We start from the raw sequence: 20,053 nt of genomic DNA, 5'->3' as shown, positions 1-20,053 counted from the left end.
TTCTATTCAAAACTATCGAAAGGCGCCACTATCGATTGTTTGACAGCACTGCTTGACAAGCAGAGTGACCGTTTACGGTAGTTTTGATACTTTTTGGTATTTTTTGGGGTCCAAAATGAGCCGACGGTATATTTACTGTATATCGGTATATTTCTGAGGGTCGGACGGTATATTTTATCGATAAGTCCGCCGTCACACTGTTGACAACACTACCGGGAAAAAACGTGCGTGATTTAGATTAAAGTAAGGTTTGCCAAATTATTTATAAGGTTCCGGGTATTTGTCTGACGCAATTAACTAAAACGCGATGTGGCCGCGATTTGGCATCAAGATTGGCAACAGCACCCTCTGCATTGCTTACGTAAAGGCCGATGGCAAGGCTGAAGTCATCGCGAACAAGCAGGGCGATCGTGTCTCGCAAGCGTGTTTGCTGTGGGATGGCGACTCCGAAATTGAGTGCGGTCTGACGGCGAAACAGAAGATGGCCACACGGCCCAAACAGGCGGTGGCACACAGCTTCCAGCTGCTACAGCCAAAGGAGCACTTAACCGAGGAAATTTTTTCGAATGCCCTGAAGGATATTCCCTGCGACTTTGACAAGGAGGAGCTCGTGTTTCGAATGGAGCACGCGGTGCCCTCTGACAAGGAAGACCAAGATGACCAAATTGTGACCAAAGAGCTAAGTGCCTACCAGGTCACGATGGAGCTGCTGCGCGCCGAACTGGAGTTGGCCCATCAATATCATACTGATGCGGATCAGGCTCCCATTGCCGTGATATCCATACCCAGCTACTATCCCGTAGAGGCCTTCAAGCTGCTGTCAGACGCTGCTGAAACTGCCGGCTTCCACGTTGCGCAGATAATAGCCGAGCCCACGGCGGCCGTCTTAGGCTATAACATTGGCGAGGATGAGCTGCAGGCTCGCCAGCATGTTTTGACCATCAAGTGCGGTGGACTGTATAGCGATTTCGCCCTGTTTGCCGTACAGAACGGTTTTTTCATTGAGCTGGCCACGTTTGGCCCGTTCGCCATCGGTGGCCGCCAGTTCACCGAGGCCTTGGTGCAGTTCATCTGCGAGGAGTTCAAAAGGAAGTACAAATTAGATCCGCACGAGTCGCGTCGATCGCTCGCCAAGATCCGCACAGCAGCCGCCAACTGCAAGCATACCCTTACAACGATGCCCTCCACTCAACTGTACATCGACTCCCTGATGGACGGCGTGGACTTTAACGCCCAGATGTCGCGGGCCCGTTTCGAGAGCCTCATTCAGCCGGTGATTAACAACCTAATGCAACAGCTAGGCGAATGTATCGAACAGGCCCAACAACAGCGTCCGGAGTTGAAGCGCGTCGACCACATTGTCCTCCTCGGCGCCACCATGCAGATCCCGAAGCTTCAGGCGGCTGTGGCCTCTCGCTTCCCCGACGCCAAGCTCCACAACAGCCACTCGGCGGATGAAGTGGTGGCCATCGGATGTGCCCGTCAGGCTGTCTGCCTACTTGATCCCCTCGAGCAGCAGCTGCAGAAGGCCGACGACTGTGTTCTCGTCGAGGATGATTTGTACATTTGGCACGGAGACGATGAGGCGAATGCCACACTGGTCCTGGGAAAGGGCAGCGTATTGCCACAAAAGATCAGAATAACTCTGCCACAGTCGAGCGAAGCTGGCGATGGCCCGAATGAGCTATCCTTGTTCAAGATACGAGCTGGGGACAAGGAGATATTGGCCAACCTCCCTGGCCCCGCGGCCGCAGAGGACGGACTGTTTCAACTGGAGGTTGAGGTCAACTGGAATGACAAGGACGGAAATGTAGTTCCGCAGGTGCGGCTGAGTTGTATGTGAAAAAGAGAGAGAGAGAGAGAGAGCTCACATGCAATCGTTTAGTCTATTTATTGTTGGTAGCCTAATCATAATAATACATAAATAAAAGTAACATCGAAAGCCGCACTGAAATCAATCCTTTATTCAGAACTGCAAGACGTTAGTGCGTTCTTTGTTGCTGCGTTCCAGCTTTCGCAGGAACTCCTCAAACACCACCACGCCCTTGAACATGCTGGTCTTCTTGTGGTCCTTGATGCGACTCTTGTCCTCTGGGGCCTCCATATAGCTCTTGGTCTTGTCATCGTAGGCATTGATCTCGTGCAGCAGTTGAGTGATGGTGGGCACCGTGGTGGGATCGAACTTGGCCACGGCATTGACGCTGAATGGCACACAGACCTTGCCCGTGGCTGGATGTATGCAGAATGGAGATTTCAGCAAATGGTTGAATCCCCTGGTCACGTTGATGTCCAGGCGCGGATAGAGCAGGCACAGCTGCACCTCCTGGACAATGTTTTTCAGCTTGCGACTCCACACATTGGCCGTCGACGTCCGCATGGAATTGGAATACTTAATGAAGCTTTCCCAAATCAACCTTGAGTGGGCTCCATCCTCATGGCTTTTCTGCAGATAGCCCTCGAACTCAGTGCGTGCTCCGTCGTCGTGGATCATGTGCAGCAGCTTATTGACACCCTTGGGCGTGCCAAAGAGATTCTGGTCTTCGATAATAATCTCCTCGAACAGGGGCTCAATGATCTTCAAGGCACGCTTGAAGCTGTGATGTGAACGATCTCCTAGCTGACATCTCGGCGAGTTGCTGCCCATAAAATTTACGTAGCTTACAATATTGAAATACTCAGCCACGGCATAGCGGCCGCGGCCGTCCAAATGACGCGCCTGATGATCACACACCCAGCAATGGATGCCACGACGTCCAGAGAAGACCCACAGTATGTGCTCGAAGCCAAAATCCTCGCGCAGTGCGAGATCCAAGACGCGTGCCGCCAGTACCATGAATTTCCAACACTTGAGGCACACCTCGGCACCCGAGCAACAGGTTCGGACCTCGTCATAGTCTGTCATATCGATATCGAAGACTAGCTCGCGTTGCACGGGGGTCAGACCGCCCGGAACTATGCGAAAGTTCGTTGGCCTGGTGTGCATCACGGGTCCAATGTCGATTTTGTACGGATTTCGCGAGCAAATCTCCTTTTCCAGCTCTGCCTGGGTTTCGAAGCAGAGGTAACGAATGTAGATGTCATCGTGAAGGGTAAAGGATATTTCCCGGTTACAGAAGACGCCATCCTCAGCTGCGGAATACAGGGGATTGGGGGATTGCTAAGTTCTTGAGCTGTCGTTTTAGAGGGGGTGCACTTACAGAGTCCGTAGGAGAGCCAGCGATAGAACGGCAGATGCGGAAAGAGACGCCTGTAGTAAACGGGCAGCATGTCCGGCAGGATCGTGGGATCAAATGCAGGCACTACCGTCTGCTGGGGCACTGGAGTTTCCAGATCTGTGGCTTGTTTTGACATTCTAATCGACTGCAAGAATTAAGAGCGATGGTTAAATCTGACTTATAAAGTTTTAAGTTATTATATATTATAATAAAGGAAACTCAAAGGCCATCAAATGTTCTTGTCGAAACCTTATAATTATATATTATGTATATTTTTTTTGCTGATTTTTTGTTTCTTTTTCAAAGAGAAATACACGGGTTTGAGCTTAAAAGTATTGAAATATTTTAACGACATGCAATTGTTAAAAGTACGAGGCTACTTAATTGTCAGTTTATGCGTCGAATAGAATCGATTTAACACAATGGAATACCGCAGTATGAACGTGGTCAGAGATGATGAGTCGTCTGAAGAGTTTTGCTTAGGCTACAATAGAAATTTTATATATATTATGTATCTATATATATGCATATTACTATATACTCGTATGTATATTGTATGTATCTAGCTTATGCCTAGGTTAGATCATTGTTGTAGCTTATAGATTAGAACACGAGACGATAAGACATCCCTTCCACAAAGCATCACAGAGCCCGCATCCACGTAGCATTGACGACCGTGTGACCTGATCGACCATTCTGCTCTAGGCCACGGTCAGACGAATGTCCTGCATTTTGTGCTGCTGCCAGGAGTGGGCGGGCTGCCGGGGCGGCGCTGTGTTGTAGAGCGTCACAGAGGCAATATGATTGTTGGGCATCACTTCGAATATAAGATCTTGATAGCCGTAGCAAAAGGTGGAGCCAAAGGGATTCGCCGTGTTCGTTGAGCTGGCACGATGCAACACCACTGGCCGCTCCGACGTAGACAACGAGCCACTGATTTCGTCCCATTTGGTGTAGGCAGTTATATTCACATAGTCTTGCTTTGAGGGCGTCATCAGATCGAGGTTATCACTGTGCGGGTGGTCCGTCTGCAGCTGGAACTGGAACTCGCAGCGATGGTACATATTGAAATTGAAGTGGCCCGGATAGTTCGTGTGCAGAATGAACTTCTTGCAGGTCTGTGTGCGAGCGTCGAAGAGAACATCGATGCCCAACGTGAAGTAGTTGAAAAATATGTCGCTGCGCTTGCTCTGCGCCTGTCGATTCACGCTCGAGCTGTGTATCTTCATCTTGTCCTCGCTCTTGAAGAATATGCGGTTGGGAGCACCAAGATTGGTGGCCACATCCTCGCAGCTGTCTCCAAAGAGCAGTTCTCGTGTGAAGCACTGCCGACGTGGCTCCAAGGCACGACCAGAACCCTCCGTAAAGAGATTCAGCTTGAGGCCTTTGGTGTGGCCATAGGAAGTGCGAAGAACTGTGGCCGATTCCAGATACATTTGTCTATGGTAGCAGCCCAAGGGCAGTGCAGGAGCACGGTTTTCCGCAACATTGCTGCCAGCGTAGAGAGACATCTTGGAGACGACCGGCGAGGCACCATTCAGGAAGACCAAGGAGCCAAGCCCATGACCATATCCAGAATGCAATTTGCTATCTACAGGGAAGTAAAAGCTGAGTCCTCTGAAGTGCAGGGCAAAGAGTTGCTTGGCTGCATCATACACTCCCGGATGGGTGGCTCCGAACGAATGCTCGATCTGTTCTATACTGGGCAACACCTCGGGTGAGTTGAAGTAGACGCCTCCGTATTTCAGCTTCACCAGCTTCATGTTGAACACCTCTATTGTCTTCAGACGCTGCACAACGGGATCGAAAATCAAGCGCACACCATCCTGTGGCAGATTGATGATTATGTCCACGCCCAGTGGATTTGTATCCGAATATAGCACCTGGACACCTTTGATGATCCCCACCTGCGACTGTATGATGGAGATGGCCTGCGAGAAGTGCATGCCCAGGACAAACTCCCAGGCATCGCAGCTCATCGAGTTCTCGGGCACAATCTCAAGTTCGAGCATTCTTCTCTACAAATTGGACGGACGGATTTTTTAATATTACGGATGGTTTTTTTTTGTTTGCAAATCGCCACCTTACTGACCTTGATATGTGAAATCAGCTGCTGTTGCTGCTGCCCCACGAATATATACGCAATTTGTTGCTGGTGGGGTCGCGACAAAGTATTTTTTGAGCTATTTGTCCGCTGTGGCCGTTTTAGATTTTCAATATAATTGTTTGATCCTGAATTTCGCTTGTTTGCGGGCGTGACGCCTTAGAAATCTTAATCGCAATTACGCAATGTAGACCGAAATTAATAGTTTTTAGATGCTTGGGTTTTGCTGACGAACTTAAGTGTATGTTTAGGTGTAATGTTTTCTTCTAAAAACGGACAAAGGCGAAATGCGCAGCAGAAAAAATGAGATAATAACAAAGTGATGGCGTTGCCGGACTTCCATGGGCAGCTGTTTTGCCAAATTGCAAAACAACAAATTACGCCTCAAACTAATTTTAAACTTATGACTAACTAGTTCATTGCTAGACTTAGCATCTAAACTTATACTAGGTTGTTTGGCATAAATTAATTTAAGAACATTTTTTTAAGTCGTGTATTTTCTGCAGTGTGGCAGCGCCACCAATGTACACAACAGCTGTTGCAGTTTTTTCGCGCGCTTTTCTCGCAGTCCACGACGAGCAAGTTCTTACCTTTTTTTTTGGTTTTAATGGAAAGTTTTAAAATAACCAGCAGTTTGCCGTGGTTTAGTACACTCTCGTGCTTTAATTAAAAGTCGTTGATTGTTTATAGAAGTGCTTAATCGGTTGAAATTCGGTTGTTAGTTTCCGCAGATTGGTTCCCGACCGCGCAAAAGAAAATTTTTTTTCTTTGACTATCAACACCGTTTGTTTGACATTTACCAATACTGTACAAAAAATTTGGCGGAAAGGTAAATATATATTGTATTCTTTGTTTACAGCCATTATTCGCTTAATACTAGTATAAAATCGGTATAAAACCATTGCATGCAAATAATCCTCAACAATTATACACTTTGGACACCATCCTTCACACATTGAACACCACAAATGGTGCAACAAAAGCTGGCATCAGTTAGAACATTAGCGCTTATACAATAATAACAATAGATATGACCACAGCCCATATGATGGGGAAGCGTGGGACGTTCACCACAATAGGTGCACGTTGTGCCCACCATCATCTTTGGTGCTAGAAGCTCCGTGGTGTCCATCTCCCGCCGACGGGCGCCAAATTGCTGCCCAGAAGTCCAAGACTTGAGCAGCCTTTGTAGTTTTCGGAAGTTAATGATGGGTAAAACTAGACCCAGGATTTCCTGAAAGAGCATTGCAGAATTACAAAGATGAAACCATAAATCTTTTCCAAAAATACTCACCATAAATCCACCCCAGAGCAACTCACGGGTCAGGTATTTGTATCCAATATCGCGTCGCTGATTATTTCGTAGACTAATATAGTCCAGACCCAGAAAATAGTCGATTAAAGTGGGTTTCCGTCCTGTCTTGAGGAACCGAAAGTAGTTGAGAATGTTCAGAACCAGGGCGCTGTTCTCCGCCCACGCTATGGCCTGGCTAAACCACTCCACGCGCCGTGCGAGCCTTCGCTCTTCCCAGCTCTTCACATAGCCGGGTAGGACGGTCAGGACGAAATGGAGGACCAGCCTGGAGACAGTAAGCTTCTCAGCATCGTAGGCTAGGACAAGTAGTTGCTGGCCAAATGTGGAGCATCGCTTGCCAACGGATCCAAACCAAATCGCAGATTGTATGAGCAAATCGAGTTCTGGTTGAAATTTGATAAATAGCACGGGCTAAGGGAGAGTGAGGTTTTGAAGGTGTTCCACGGAATATGTTAGTGAATACTTGTACCCACCGATATGGCCTGAAGGTTCTCCAGCAGGTTATCGCGTATAAGTCGGGCAATATCCTTGTTAAGAGAAATTGCGTCTATCTGGAAGGGAACCATTATTGATTCGTTTCCTCTTTAGATTGATAACATGACTTACTTGGTTCACCCGCGGCACATACTTATTTTTCTCCAGCATTTTGTTTATTTTGCGGTGTTTTGGCTACGCTTTCATTGATAATATTTCTTTGGACTTTATACTTTTTTTATACGCTTGCAGCGGTGCGGTTCAGCTCACACACCTTGCATGTTTTTATACCTTTTTCTGGTATTTTCCAATATTCCAGTATTTTTTAAGTCGCGTTATGGATTTAAAGCGTCAATGTAGACAACGCGTAGAAAAGCCATTCGAATTCGAATATCACGAATTATTGAGGGTTTACCATACAAATCTCAGTTTTTTAATAAATTCAGCAAATAGAGATCATGCCACTTGTTTGATGGAGATAGGGATACCAGGATACCAACAGAAATCAGCAGAAGGCAACTTTAGCAAACGAACAATTTTTTTGTTTCATACGCCAGCGCCAAAACCATATATAACGGAAATAAACGGACCGGGCCCGGGGCAGCCCCGCGAAACCCCCAGGGCCTAAAACAAACAGAGCAGGACACAACCAACCTAATATATGAAGACAATCAACTAATGGGCCGGGCCAGGGTTGGAAAACCGGTAATAGAAGTGGTCATCGACACAGGGGCCACAAGAAGCATGGTCAACGGACGGCCCCAAAGCTGAGGAACGAAGGAATAGAAGATAAGGAACAAAAGTTAATACGGCTAGCAGATGGAAGCATAAGGAGGAAAAAACGTCGAGACAGAACTAGGCGGAACAGAAACCACGGAATCGTTCCTAACATTGGCAGGAGGGCCAGATATACCAATTCTGGGAATTGACTTTCTAAGAGACGCAGGCGCAACAATAACGTGTGGAGAGGTAACAGCTGTTATCAGAGGAAAAAGAAAAACTGAGGAAGAAGAAGAGCAAGGCCATGACATCGTAGACACTAGAGCCGGAAGCACGACCCAACCCGAAACAACAACAGTACGCACTATAAACCGGAACCATCCCACCGGACTGGGAGGTACCACCAGGCTGCCAGCTGTCGGAAAGCCAAATCGAACTGGTGATGCAGAGCTAGCCGATCGGTCGAAGCACGCTCAGCGGCGCTTCAAGTTAAGGAAGGGAGCGGGCATGGCCTGCTGGGAAAAGGTTGGCAGATCAGGTGACGTACGCATCTGCACTTGGTTTTCCACGGAGCGTACCTAAACCTTCGCAACATTCGCTAGTCCGGAGCGCACCCAAACCTATTAATATTGGTTGCCACCCGGTGGGACGAACGCAGTGATCAGCCACGTGCGGTCGTTGACGACCTTGAAAGAAAACCCGAAGACCACGATCCAGTATATTGTTTGACTCCAAAAAATTAAATTTAATAGATTGAATTAAATAGTAAATATACCTTCAGCACAATTTCGACGTCAAATATGTCCTAAACGGTCACCCTGGTACTCTGCCCTTGATTCAGTTCTTTATTCATATATTTATATGCAGTAGCGCTGGAAAACGACATAGACTGTGCAATTCGAAAACATTTTGGTTAAAATGATATTTTCCATATTCATGTGCGAGCTAATTAATTGTTAAATTTGAGTTTATGTTTTGTTGCCAAGCATAAATATCGCAAAGTCCTGTTTTTGGACATTTAGGAAGTATTTTAATCCACTTTTCAATTGCAGCTTATATAATTTCAATCAAAACAAAACGCACAACTCGTTTGCGATCCGGAAAATATGTCTTGTAATCGTTTTTATTGCTCCAAACGCATAAACCAGTTAGCCAAGATGCAGACATTCGGTCATTCATTCCAAGAGTTGCTACCCCGTAGTCCAAGAAAGCCCCCAAGTTCAATTATTGCCCCCGACCGGTAAAGTTATGGTCAGTAGTCCGGTTGGTTTTTGATTTTATAAAAAGTACATAATTCACACTTTATTACACAATTTACAATTCATTCGTTTGATCTCTGTAACAGATTTAACAAAAAGACATAAGTATACAATATAGATTACAGATTACAGATTACAGTCAAGTGATTGATTGATAAATTCGTCTGAGCAGGAGTGACTAAGGATCAGTTGAAAGCGGAAGATATACGTAGAAATTATTCGCTATCACAGAATAAAATACAATATATAGGTATGAGTAAAATGATTATGAAGTAGGCATGACCACAAGGGAAAAGTCTAGTGAAGATTGAGCCCCCTTTTGGGGCTTTGGGGCCTGTGGCATGTGTGTGCTGATGTCCTAATTACGAGATATGAAGCTGATTTCATGGTCGATCGTTGTGGATGCTGTTCTGTTGGCTGATGAGCAATTTGGCTAACTCTAGTGCAAAGTTAAACGTAGGTATTCTATGGGCCTGTTCTCGCCGGTCTCGTCTAGTAGTGATGCTCGTGCAGCTCCTCATGGTGGTGGACGGGGGCAGTCTTGTGGACGACAGCATTGAAGCCGTTATGTTTGTCGGCAGTGTAGTCCACGGTGCGGATGGAACCGTCGGGCTCAACCAGCGAGTATTGGCCCTTCACGGTGTCGCCATCGCGGGTCTCGTGCTGGGACTTGACATCGCCAGTGTGGAAGTCGTTGACTCCATACTTGAAGGCATACTTGGGCGGGGCCTATAATTGAAGGGAACACCATTAGGACACCATTAGCTACTCGGGACCCCATCTAGTCTGCGGTGTCCTCCCACTCACATAGTAATCCACATGCTCGTCCTCGTGCTCGTGGGTCTCATAGTGAGCTTGCTCTTGGTGTCCATGCTCCTCGCCCAGCGAGATGCGCTCGATCTGATGGTGCTGTCCGTACTCATGTATCGGCTCTGGCTCGTGGTGGGCCAGGTGCTCGTAGCCGTGGCTCTCATCGTAGTACTGGTGCTCCAGCGGATAGGCCAGACTCAGGCACAGAGCCGAGGCAAAGATCAGGTACTGCAATACAAGCGCATAATTAACAACTAAACGGAGATCTTTGCTAATTGTTTTTGTTCACATCAACACCAACATCAGCATTTGCAACTGTTGCAATTGGTGGGGGGCGGGTCGTTGCCTGTCACTGTCCATGCAATGACTGCATTTACAAGTAATGCGCATATTTTAGCTTTTTTTTGTTAGTTAGTGCCTTAATGAAGTGTTTGCTGTGGTTGGCTTAAGCTATTGTTTAACTATTGCTGTGATTTTGCTTGCGGTTTGGTTGAGGTTTTTTCCCTAAGACTCTCTACAAACCGGTGAAACTGGGGGTAATTGATCGGGAGTGGGTCTTAATGTGATGTTTAAGAAAACAAAATAAAAACCTAAGATTGATATGAATACCACTCCTAAAAGGATTAATCGTTATTATTTCTATTTTAGTCACTGATTGAATAATGAAGGGTTTACTCCTTCTATAAGATTTACATCTCCTGGCCAGGACTGTTTTAATAAAGTATATTCCTTTTAAGTGGTATACGGTCTAAGGTCTAAGGTGGATGGTCTTCTCAAATGGAATTCGTAATCATTCTTTATGTGTCACACCACCAATTGAGACAAAACCGGAACCTAAGATCCTTTATTTTATGTACCAATAAAAAAAAAATGGAAAAAAAATGCTTTTTCACTTCTTTCACTTGATCTTTTAGATCTTTTTTGTATATATGTATGTATGTACATATATGGTTACAGATCGTTGTGCACATTTGATATCCTTAGTCCTTGGCTTATGCTGTCGGTGCTCACCTTGAACGCCATTTTAATAATGTTTTTTGTAGGGTTCGTTTTTCGTTCGAGATCACAAAGGAAAAAAAATGTAACTTGAGACTGAGACTTTGCTGAGATGCCACGAGCTGCACGCAACGACTTTCCACAACTGAATAATGTGCTTGCAACGAAAATTCGCCGCTTTTATATGGTTAGGAAGAAAGTGAATCGACAGCGGTCGCAGTAGCAGCGGCAGCGGCAGCGGCAGCAGCAGCAGCCGTGGCAGCAGCGGTGGCTTAGGCAGCGAAGCCGCTACGCCAGGTAAGCGGGCGGGGGGGCGCCTCAAATGTAAAACAGTTTTTACAGTTCAGTTTTTCTTTTTGGTTCGCTTTGTTTGCCATTGTTTGAGATTCGATGTTGGATGTTTGTTGGACTGTTGCAGCGTGGTGCAGGACTCTTTGTGTGTCATTAGTGACGCATTCACTGGTTGTGGCACCACTTCGATGGCGTTGATAAGTCGTCATAGGGGGAACTTGCAACATCGGTGACAGCCAGTCTGACGTTAAATCGGTTTGTTAATAATATTTTTGGTTAGCGCTCCGCTTATTTGCATCGATCCCACCAAACCCCTACCTCCCAGTATTTGGTGGTACCCTCCCATTGAACGCAGTTTGACCCAAATATTCGATTAGATGATTTTTCGTGGCTGCTGCTGGGCAAGTTTTATCGGGGCAACCTTCTATTACGGACAGCCTCCGGTTGATCATTCACTTTTAATGCGCTAATTTTCGTAAAATCGTAATTCGTAAATGGTAAAATGGTAAAATGCTAGTATCCAAATTGAATTGGCTCTGCAGGCCGGCCCGGCACTTGGCCCAATAAAAGGCCATTATGTAATATTTAATTGTGGGACATAAACAGAAGTTTTTCTCCGTGTAGCTGCAAGCAGTGTTTGGGGGTCTTACATGCACGGCTCGGACTGTACTTCAATTCAAAGTTAAGTGCCACAATTGCAGTGGGAAATTAACCAATTTTTGGTCTTTCGTCAATCTTCCATTTGGCTCAAAGCTAATTACGCATCGGAGCGTGGATTTTTGGTCGCTTGGGGGATTCTGATTTCAAGGGTTTTCGTTTGTTGCTCAGACATTTGTTGTCGTTCTGTTAAATGGATCTTTAAAGGAAATAAAGACTCAGCTTTGAAGGAAACTACTGCAGTTTTTCCTTCTTGTGTGACCTTTTTAAAAACCCACACAAACCTCTTGCCATTATCCTGTACCTAAAAAACTCTTGCCCCTTTCCAAACAATCTAGCTCAGCGGCAGCTTGTTGGCCAGTATCTTAAGGAAATATTTGGATCTCATGTCTTGGACTTTATCCACTTTGCATAGCGTCAATTCTCAGGCTCTCCATGGTCCCGATCCCATCGATTCAAATCGATGCACAGCGAAATGAATCGCAACGAGTGACATCAGGTTGATGTACTCTTAAAGACAGACACAGTTTTAATTGCTATATTATGGTCGACAACGTTTGACAACATTGCGAGACATGAGAAACTGAAAAGCGACGAATAAAAAGAAACATTTTTCATGATGATTACCAATCCGCCAGTGCGCCAGTACGTGTAAATCCCGAAAGCAGCACAAGAAATATGGCAAATAAAATAAATGCTTAATTATGGCCCACGATTTGGGGTCTACGTCTCCTGTTTTTTTTTTGTTTTTTTTTTTGTGGATCGTTGCCGTTGCAGCAGGTGGAAAATATAACGCAAGTCAACATGCCACACTCGACTCGACTCGACTCGGAGCGGAGTTGAAGTCGTCGTCGTCGTCGTCGTCATGGCATACCAAGGCACATAGGAGGCATTTGGCAATTCGTCGAATGCAATGCTGATACAATTTTCAGGCTGCTTCAGTTTGAGGATTGATTTTGGGTATAGTTTTTGGCGTCAGGGTATATTGAACAAAGGGGGAAGCTTGGGGTGTATAAAGCTTCGGATGTGATGATAAAATATTAAAATTTTAATTCATTTTCTGGGAGTACATATGAATATATATGTAGATTGATCTTTATTAAATTATTTTGAAGTGTATCCAACTTTCGTTGATTCGGTTTTGGTCAATTTTGTTGCCAGTTATCGCCTCAAATATTTTTTGATATGTATTTTTTTCTTAGTTTGTTGTCGTCGTAATCGCCCACTAAATTTCATTTTGTTTGCTCATTGAAGCTTTGTCTTTGGCTCTGCTTTGGCCGGCAGGTGTTAATTTCTTGGTTAGTTATAGTTTAGATAGGTTTGTGGCGTTTGTACGGGTGGCTGGTGGCAACTTTTACCCAGAGCTGCGCTACGGCCAGCCACTCAATCAATTCCATTCCCACTCACAAAAGTGAAAAGTCAAAATGCGAGTGCTGTTGGTTATGTGCATGCTCATGCGCGCCTATACGTCGTTCGTCGTTCGTCGTTCGTCGTATAGGAGTACTCGTAACAGCTGTTGTTAAGCAGGCCAAGCAATTACCTAGTAACTCATATTTACCGTTAGACATTTAGTACATGCATTAACTTGGCCGACTGAACTGCTCCTGCTGCTGCTGCTGCTGGTGCTGTCTGAGGTTTCTGCCGTACATTTGCGACATCGTCCAAACAAATCCAAACAAAAACGAAATTAAAAAAAAAAACGATAGAAAGGCTGTTTGTGTAATTCGAAGCATTAGATACCCTTGTGGACTGATTATTGCGATGGGTGCTGTATGAAAATTGTATGCTGTGGGGACCCGTTACACTCGTTCCTCCAATTGTATTTAATGATATAGTGGACAGATCAGGTCCTCGGCTTAGTCGCATAGAAGCTTGAGCGTTACAAACATCTAACATGGATTAATAGTACCCTTTAATGGTAGGTAGCAGAAGACTGGCCTGCCTTTAGTGATTGTTGGCAAACATAGTACTCGTACTGGTAAAACAGCAGCAACAATGGCAGACAATCAGCAGCAAACTTTGACTTTTGTCTCATTGTTTCATATTTATTAGAGCCGCAGTTGGGGAAATAAAAACCTTGCAACTTAACAAGCCAGCGACGCGTGCATCTTTCCAAAATAGTTGTGGGAATTGCTGTAGTTGCTGCTGCTGCCGTTGCTGCTGCTGCTGCTGCAGATGTTGCTCTTTTAATGGTTATCCTTTTATGCAGCTTGAACTTACGCAACACCAGCAGCAGCAGCAGCCGCAGCCGCAGTAGCAGTAGCACTCGCAGTAGAAGCAGCGATTGTTGTATGCGCAAATGTTGCTGCTGTAATTGAAAATTACATACATTTGGGGAGCTTCTTGTATTTATTCGATTGGCTGCAATTTATATTAATTTATTTGAAGGCAAAACGAATAAAACACGAATTGGCTGGAGACTGGTTTGCCGGTTTGCCGACATGAACTGAAATATGCGTGTGTGTGGCCAAGAGGAAAATGGCAAAAATATTCCGCTAATTGCCAGCGCACATTGAACTTAAAAACGCAACTGCAACGTTAGCAGCAACATCAGCGGCAGTAACAAGTTAATGCTGCCAAAATCGGTGCATTGCGCTGTGTGGAAGCGCAGTTTTCCACTGATTGATCCGATGCAATCGTCACACGCTGCGTATGCGCAATGGTGGATCATTTGAATCGACCATAAAGCGAGCTGTAGCCGTAAAATAATCACCATTTCATCTTTCGATTAGCCATTATTACTGTGGGTCCTCTTATCCTAGGGTAGCCCCTGTCAGCTTCCATTTACAATCCTTCATTATTCATTCACTCGACCACGACTCCCTCTCATCCACTCTCATCCAATCCCATCATCATCATCATCATCCACGACGTCGGCTCGGATTATGCACTCGCAGAGCACTGAGCCCGTGACATAACTGCCTCTGCAGCATAATCTGAAAAGCCTTTCAACGGTAACAAATAATATTCACGGGGATTTGATGCGGTAACACCCAAGGCGGCAATTACTACCCTCGCCAGACTTCTCTCGTGAAAACTCTAAGCAGCCTGCGTCTCCCATTGCCGACTGCCGTTGACATAATAAATAGCTGATGAAAATTAATTAAATGCAAATTGGCAAATCACATAATCATATCATGTGGCAGCCGAGACAGTCGAGCGACACTCTCCATTCCTGCCGCTCTCTCTCAGTGGCAACATACGCGGAAAAGCTGCATGAGTGGGTCGCAGTCGCACCACCACCACCACCACCACCTCTAACAGAGAAATATTCCAATTGATTTTTCACGCAGCCTCTAATTGTATCATTGACTAATCAAAATATTTGCGCTTTGCATTCAAAGTCTGCAGTAATTGTAAAATTGTTAATTATTTTAATTTGAAATTTTTCACACATCCACTGGCGGGGCGGTACTAAAGGCGAGGGGGGGTGAAGGAAGTTGTTCGAGTTTTCCCATCGACTTTCAGTCGCTGCTGCGGCACCACCACCTGGGACCGCCACTGTCTCGGCCGTGTGTCTCATTAATTAGGCGCCATTGGAAATGTCTCTCGTATGCCGCTGTCAAAAAACTTCCTGCAAAGAAAAGACTGCTTTGAAAAAGCTGAAGGAGGTGCCGGCTGCAGACTGCAGACTGCAGGAGGACCTGGCCATAGCAAAGTAGGTTAAATACTTTTACCTTATTCCGCAGCTGTCGCTGACCCGGCTAATTGCTGTCATTTTTGGCGGCTACTTCGACTTTGAGTTTTGTTTTTCCTGCTGCCTGCCGCCTGAGATGCAACAAATTAACAACTTTTCAAGCGCGCTCGAACCGGATATTATGAAATTTTCCAGTTTCGACCATATCGAGATTATAAAATTGTTAAATTTATGCAACCGCCTTTGGACAGGAGCTGGTGCTAGAGCTGCTGCTGCTGTTGCTGCTGCTGCTGTTGCTGTTGCTTGTGCAGACCAAAACCCGCCTGCAACTCCTCTAATCAAGTTGTCAGCGTCGACATATTTGTATGCCTAGCCAGAGTATGTTTCATTTACAGCGTTTGTGGCAAAGTCCAAGGCAGAGTTGCAGGGACAACGCCCGCCCGCTCGCTCGCTCAATGTTAAGTTGAAGTGCAATTGCCACTTGGCTCGCAGACAACTCTTGCCTCGCCTTCGTCCCGTCTTGGGCCCACTGTGCGTATACGTAATGGAGTTTGCAATAGAGCTTCATTTCATTACGTTTCGTTTCTCAGCGGGTACGTTACGCCCTGGGGTCCAAGAAAAGAAATACACTTTCACAGAGCACCTCCCATTGGGTTTTGCAAGCCGATTACCTCAGCGGCGGCCAGCCAGCAATTAGTTAATGACCAAATATGTATGCCTTGCCGCAAAGAAAGAAAGAAGCCAGACGAAACGTAATGAAATGGAATGGAATGGAATGAAATGAACGTGGCAGCAATTTAATTAACATACAATAAAACACTCGAATGCATATGAAATTATGGCAGAGCTGTGGCAGAGGCATGGCATGCCATGCAGTCGATAATCATCGGTGTGGCAAAGGCAAACCATCCAGAAAATGCAAATCAAGGAAGAGCTGTCACAGTGCAGTACATCAACGATGTATAAGATCAGATGTCAGAGCAGAGAATCAGTAGTGGCATCAGCCACGAGCGGATAAAGAACAGACTACGATTGATCTTAATACAGCAACAGATCAAGATCTGTCTAGGGCTGTGGCGCTCTCATTTCTGGCCATCCCCTTGAAGCATTGAAAGTGATGATACAACAATCAACATTCGTGGGCAATAAATCGGAGTAAAACTAATATAAAAGCGGAGAATACATATCCAAAATGTTGAAAAGTATCAATTTTTAGCTGCGGTTGGATTCGAGAGTGTTTCGGAGTGCTTTTTGGCAGCACAGCACATTGCACAATCCCGTGGGGCCGGTGTGTGCGTGCCACAAATTAAAAACCGCTGCAATAATGGAATAATAAATCAGCATAAATATTTGCAACGAAGAGAGAGAGAGAAAGAGGGGCAAAGAGTACAATATCTGCGAGGAAAACGAAGACTAAAAAGCAGACATCAAAATGCATTTCGCATTTCCTTCCGTTTTGTCGTTTTCTTTTCGTTTGGCAACGCATTTGGAAATTTGGAGCAATTAAATGGCCAAGCATTTACACTTGACTGGAACGTGATGTGGATGATGTCTTCCTGAAGCAGGGAAATATCCAGCTTTCAGCGATAGTTCGATATGTGTTAGATACCCCTACCCATACAGACCTGTTGTGTCGCCCACCATTTAACCTACAAAAGCCTTGCCGTTGCCTCATCGATGGAAAACACTCGCACTTCAAAGGCGGCGGCGGCGGCGGCGGCGGCGAACCCCTGGAAAGCGATTTAGATTGGGATCAAGACGCGGCTCTGGCTCTGGCTGCTCCAACTTGCTCCAATTTGCCACCCGGAAGATATTTCAAATATGCTGCCGACACTCTACACTCGATCTTTTCGTTTTTGGTCTCACTTTTATTGCAGCCTCAATTATGCTGTGCTGTGCTGTGCTCTACTCTGCTCTGCCGTGCTGTGCAGTGTGTGGTGGCATTCTTTTGTTGTATCTTTTCTGGTTTATGGCTAAATTGTGTCTGCTTTTTCTGCGGCCAAGGTATCTGTGGAATACGTGGCGACCGAAAAGTGAAAGAAGCTGACCTAATAACTCGCAGAGGGCTGGCTCTAGTCTCTTACTAAGTAATAGTGGACGTACCTCCCTTCTCTATTTTTTGGGGGAACATTTTCAAGTATTAGCTTTGTTTAAGTTTGGTAGATTGGCGAGGAATTCACGACGATTTGCATCAATGATCCGCTGGTACCAATTTGCATCGCTTGGAGGCTCATTGACCAATGGCCTGGGAGGCAGCAGTCCCGACTCGGGCACCTCAACTTGTGGCGCCTTCTCTGCGTTGTTGATCTTGGCTCTGTTGTACTTTGGATTTGAGTTTGCCGCGGGTTCTTCGGTTGGGGCCTTGATGGGATCCGTGTCCGCGGGTAGCATAAAGATGGGAAAACGATTGGGTATCACATTTTGAACCGGCTGGAAGGGATTTCCCTCTTTGGTCTTGTTGTTTAGGGGGGCCTTGCCCTGGACCACGTCGAGTACGGCAGGCTTTAGGACATCTTTGGCGACGTCGATGTGGTTCAGGTCGAGACCGTGCTGCTCCTTCAGCTGCTTGGCCACGTCGGCAGCCACATGGGAGACGCTCACATTGAGGTGACTCTTGGGATCCCATGTGACATTGGCCGGCGACTGCACCTTTTGTCTATCCGCAATTATCTCTGGACGTTGAGTGGGCCACACCGTCTTTGCTTGTTCATCTCCAGGTTGGAAGCTCTGCGTCTGAGCCAGGAAGCCCCCATTCTCATCGGCCCGGTACTTGGTGACCTCGATGAGGCCGTCGGGCCGCACATACCCGTAGCTACCCTGAACGCTGCCATTCACAAAACGTCGCTCATCGCGAAACTGAATGTTCTGCGTCTGCGGATCATCGATCTCATAGCCAAAGGCATATGTGTTGGGTCCTGAAACACATACAATTAATGGAAATGGGATAAAGGCCTTGACTCTATAGCCTACCGTATGGCTCGTGCAGAAAATAGTTAGTTACTTTCGCTTTTCTGCCTGCATTTTTCGCTGCTGTCTTTGAATATGCTTCACTTTTGGCAGCCAATGGGTTGGCCAACGTGGCGTATACTTTTATGATTAGTACGAATAGCTGTGAATAGACGAATGATTTGTAGCATATATTTAGGAGATGGAAAGCCTCGAGCATGGAGAGCTTAAAAAGTGGATTTTTTCAACTGCAGAGCTTTGGCATTCCATCCATGGTGCACCGTTTGAAAGTGCTTCCGTTTTACAGGGATTACAGGGTACTTTTATACCCGGTACTCAGTTAGTATCAGTTAGTATCAGTCAGTATATGTACATATTGTATCTACATACATATGTGCTCTTATGGTTTAGGAAATACTATTATTATGCCTAAGCGCCAGAGTGGGTTTCGCAGCCTATTCTCTTTCTGTCTTTTATTTTCGCTGATCGCAAAAGCGATGAATTGATTTGTGGGTTAATGCCGGTAGGGGGAGCTCTCCGCATTCTCTAGAAATTTTGCTGAGAGATGGGAACAAAATAGAGGGAAAGGGAGGAACCACGACCGTTAGTCTATCCCCGTTCTACCAATGACATATTTGGTTATAGTTTTAGAATATTTTATTCATTTCATTTCCCTACTTTTTTATTTCGCCAAACGGTGCTCTATCTCTCTCCGCCATGGGGCGCACACTGCACGAGGAAGTGTGTGAGAGGGAATGAGTAGGCGCGTGAAATGGGTTGCGTAGCCATTGATATATTATTTGTTCTTTCTGGCCATAATTACGATCCGATCTAAACCAAATTGGGCACTTTGCTAGTTATGGGAACTTTCAATGATTCTGTCATTTTGGCAGTGCGATTTTGCCAACAGTGTGGAGGAGGAGTCTGCAAAAAAATTTGGTTTCTCTAGCTCTTATGGTTTCTTATGGTTATGGTTTCTGCATTGTCATATATTTCTCTCATTTATCACTAATTTGATTGCCAATTGATTTTTAATCTTTTCAAGTTTAAAACAGGCATCCTTTGCTCATTTTTGTAAAGAAATAACCAACATCAGCACTCGTTTTCTTCATCCGCACCACATGAATTCTTGTCTGATGAACAAATCTAAAATATTTCTTATTGATTTCGCTATTCCAACGCACTTACAATGAACCAAAACAAACTGGTCAAAGATCCCATGCTGAATATTAATGATCTGCGCAGATAGCTATTCTTATAAGTCACATTTATTTCGTTGTGTTGGCCAGCTCTGGACTTCCGCGTACTTTCGATGGCTCCGACAGACTGAAGAGCCGAGAACCCAAAGCTGAATGGAATGGAGAGGCGAGGCCTGAGACCTTCTTTCGAGCCTGAGTGCGAATCCCCATTAGAAATACTCCACCAGAATGCTAAGTGTTCCCTCTGCTGCTCTGCTCCCCAGTATTGTAGAAGTAATAATTATGGCCCATCCATGCTAATCTTCGTGACCTTCAATGGTAAAGAAGAAAATCTCTTAGAGAAGTTTTTTTTAAATATGATTTTTATTTAATTTTTTTTTCGCTTTTTCTATACATTTTACAATTTCCATAAAAACGTTTTTGCATTGCG

The 20,053-nt window shown here is 45.4% G+C and overlaps 7 protein-coding genes across 8 annotated transcripts in view; 2 read left to right on the top strand and 5 right to left on the bottom strand.

Annotated features, from left to right (window-relative positions):
- Window positions 1-170: 170 nt before the first annotated feature.
- Window positions 171-1,954, top strand: LOC4813936 (heat shock 70 kDa protein 14). The gene has a single exon (XM_001354062.4). The coding sequence runs from the start codon at window positions 308-310 to the stop codon at window positions 1,841-1,843; it is 1,536 nt and encodes a 511-aa protein (XP_001354098.1). The 5' UTR covers window positions 171-307; the 3' UTR covers window positions 1,844-1,954.
- Window positions 1,873-6,048, bottom strand: Prim1 (DNA primase small subunit). Of its 2 annotated transcripts, none has more exons than XM_015187987.2 (3): window positions 5,910-6,048; window positions 3,198-3,360; window positions 1,873-3,129 (listed from the first exon to the last, which is right to left on the bottom strand). In XM_015187987.2, the coding sequence occupies exons 2-3, from the start codon at window positions 3,349-3,351 to the stop codon at window positions 1,967-1,969; spliced, it is 1,317 nt and encodes a 438-aa protein (XP_015043473.2). In that variant the 5' UTR covers window positions 3,352-3,360; window positions 5,910-6,048; the 3' UTR covers window positions 1,873-1,966. The 2 variants fall into 2 exon arrangements, with proteins under 2 accessions (XP_015043473.2, XP_033239659.1); XM_033383768.1 differs by having other exon boundaries at window positions 3,198-3,362; window positions 5,913-6,043.
- LOC4813934 (UPF0183 protein CG7083) lies at window positions 3,475-5,637 on the bottom strand. The gene is made up of 2 exons (XM_001354060.4): window positions 5,308-5,637; window positions 3,475-5,233 (listed from the first exon to the last, which is right to left on the bottom strand). The coding sequence occupies exon 2, from the start codon at window positions 5,225-5,227 to the stop codon at window positions 3,917-3,919; it is 1,311 nt and encodes a 436-aa protein (XP_001354096.1). The 5' UTR covers window positions 5,228-5,233; window positions 5,308-5,637; the 3' UTR covers window positions 3,475-3,916.
- The window catches only part of LOC4813929 (uncharacterized), a 31,531-nt gene continuing 17,494 nt past the window's right edge, over window positions 6,017-20,053 (top strand). Inside the window, exon 1 of the mRNA XM_001354055.4 lies at window positions 6,017-6,148. The gene's annotated coding sequence lies outside the window, so the exon portion shown is untranslated. The remainder of the gene's footprint in view (window positions 6,149-20,053) is intronic.
- On the bottom strand, window positions 6,137-7,398 carry Pex2 (peroxin 2). Its single transcript, XM_001354059.4, has 4 exons — window positions 7,241-7,398; window positions 7,108-7,185; window positions 6,614-7,045; window positions 6,137-6,553 (listed from the first exon to the last, which is right to left on the bottom strand). The coding sequence occupies exons 1-4, from the start codon at window positions 7,277-7,279 to the stop codon at window positions 6,245-6,247; spliced, it is 858 nt and encodes a 285-aa protein (XP_001354095.2). The 5' UTR covers window positions 7,280-7,398; the 3' UTR covers window positions 6,137-6,244.
- Cpr66Cb (Cuticular protein 66Cb) lies at window positions 9,097-11,054 on the bottom strand. The gene is made up of 3 exons (XM_001354058.3): window positions 10,909-11,054; window positions 9,895-10,125; window positions 9,097-9,816 (listed from the first exon to the last, which is right to left on the bottom strand). Exons 1-3 carry the CDS (start codon window positions 10,918-10,920, stop codon window positions 9,580-9,582), a joined length of 480 nt encoding a protein of 159 aa, XP_001354094.1. The 5' UTR covers window positions 10,921-11,054; the 3' UTR covers window positions 9,097-9,579.
- LOC6900884 (uncharacterized) lies at window positions 17,550-19,763 on the bottom strand. The gene is made up of 3 exons (XM_002135205.3): window positions 19,613-19,763; window positions 18,449-18,587; window positions 17,550-18,393 (listed from the first exon to the last, which is right to left on the bottom strand). The coding sequence occupies exons 1-3, from the start codon at window positions 19,643-19,645 to the stop codon at window positions 17,612-17,614; spliced, it is 954 nt and encodes a 317-aa protein (XP_002135241.3). The 5' UTR covers window positions 19,646-19,763; the 3' UTR covers window positions 17,550-17,611.

This window comes from Drosophila pseudoobscura, chromosome X, assembly GCF_009870125.1.
Source record: "Drosophila pseudoobscura strain MV-25-SWS-2005 chromosome X, UCI_Dpse_MV25, whole genome shotgun sequence".
In the NCBI taxonomy this organism is placed as follows: domain Eukaryota; kingdom Metazoa; phylum Arthropoda; class Insecta; order Diptera; family Drosophilidae; genus Drosophila; species Drosophila pseudoobscura.
This window is presented reverse-complemented; position numbering and strand designations above follow the sequence as displayed.

Excerpts from the sequence above, each read along its gene's own strand:
- LOC4813936 (XM_001354062.4), top strand. The coding sequence starts at position 308 with ATGTGGCCGCGATTTGGCATCAAGATTGGCAACAGCACCCTCTGCATT.
- Prim1 (XM_015187987.2), bottom strand. The coding sequence starts at position 3,351 with ATGTCAAAACAAGCCACAGATCTGGAAACTCCAGTGCCCCAGCAGACG. Across the intron at positions 3,130-3,197 it reads CTGGCTCTCCTACGGACTCT|CTGAGGATGGCGTCTTCTGT; the intron begins GTAAGTGCACCC and ends TGTATTCCGCAG.
- LOC4813934 (XM_001354060.4), bottom strand. The coding sequence starts at position 5,227 with ATGCTCGAACTTGAGATTGTGCCCGAGAACTCGATGAGCTGCGATGCC.
- Pex2 (XM_001354059.4), bottom strand. The coding sequence starts at position 7,279 with ATGCTGGAGAAAAATAAGTATGTGCCGCGGGTGAACCAA. Across the intron at positions 7,046-7,107 it reads AGAACCTTCAGGCCATATCG|CCCGTGCTATTTATCAAATT; the intron begins GTGGGTACAAGT and ends ACTCTCCCTTAG. Across the intron at positions 6,554-6,613 it reads TGCTCTGGGGTGGATTTATG|GAAATCCTGGGTCTAGTTTT; the intron begins GTGAGTATTTTT and ends ATGCTCTTTCAG.
- Cpr66Cb (XM_001354058.3), bottom strand. Across the intron at positions 9,817-9,894 it reads ACGAGCATGTGGATTACTAT|GCCCCGCCCAAGTATGCCTT; the intron begins GTGAGTGGGAGG and ends CTTCAATTATAG.
- LOC6900884 (XM_002135205.3), bottom strand. The coding sequence starts at position 19,645 with ATGGGATCTTTGACCAGTTTGTTTTGGTTCATT. Across the intron at positions 18,588-19,612 it reads CCAGTTTGTTTTGGTTCATT|CTATTCGTACTAATCATAAA; the intron begins GTAAGTGCGTTG and ends GTCTATTCACAG. Across the intron at positions 18,394-18,448 it reads TTTTCTGCACGAGCCATACG|GACCCAACACATATGCCTTT; the intron begins GTAGGCTATAGA and ends TATGTGTTTCAG.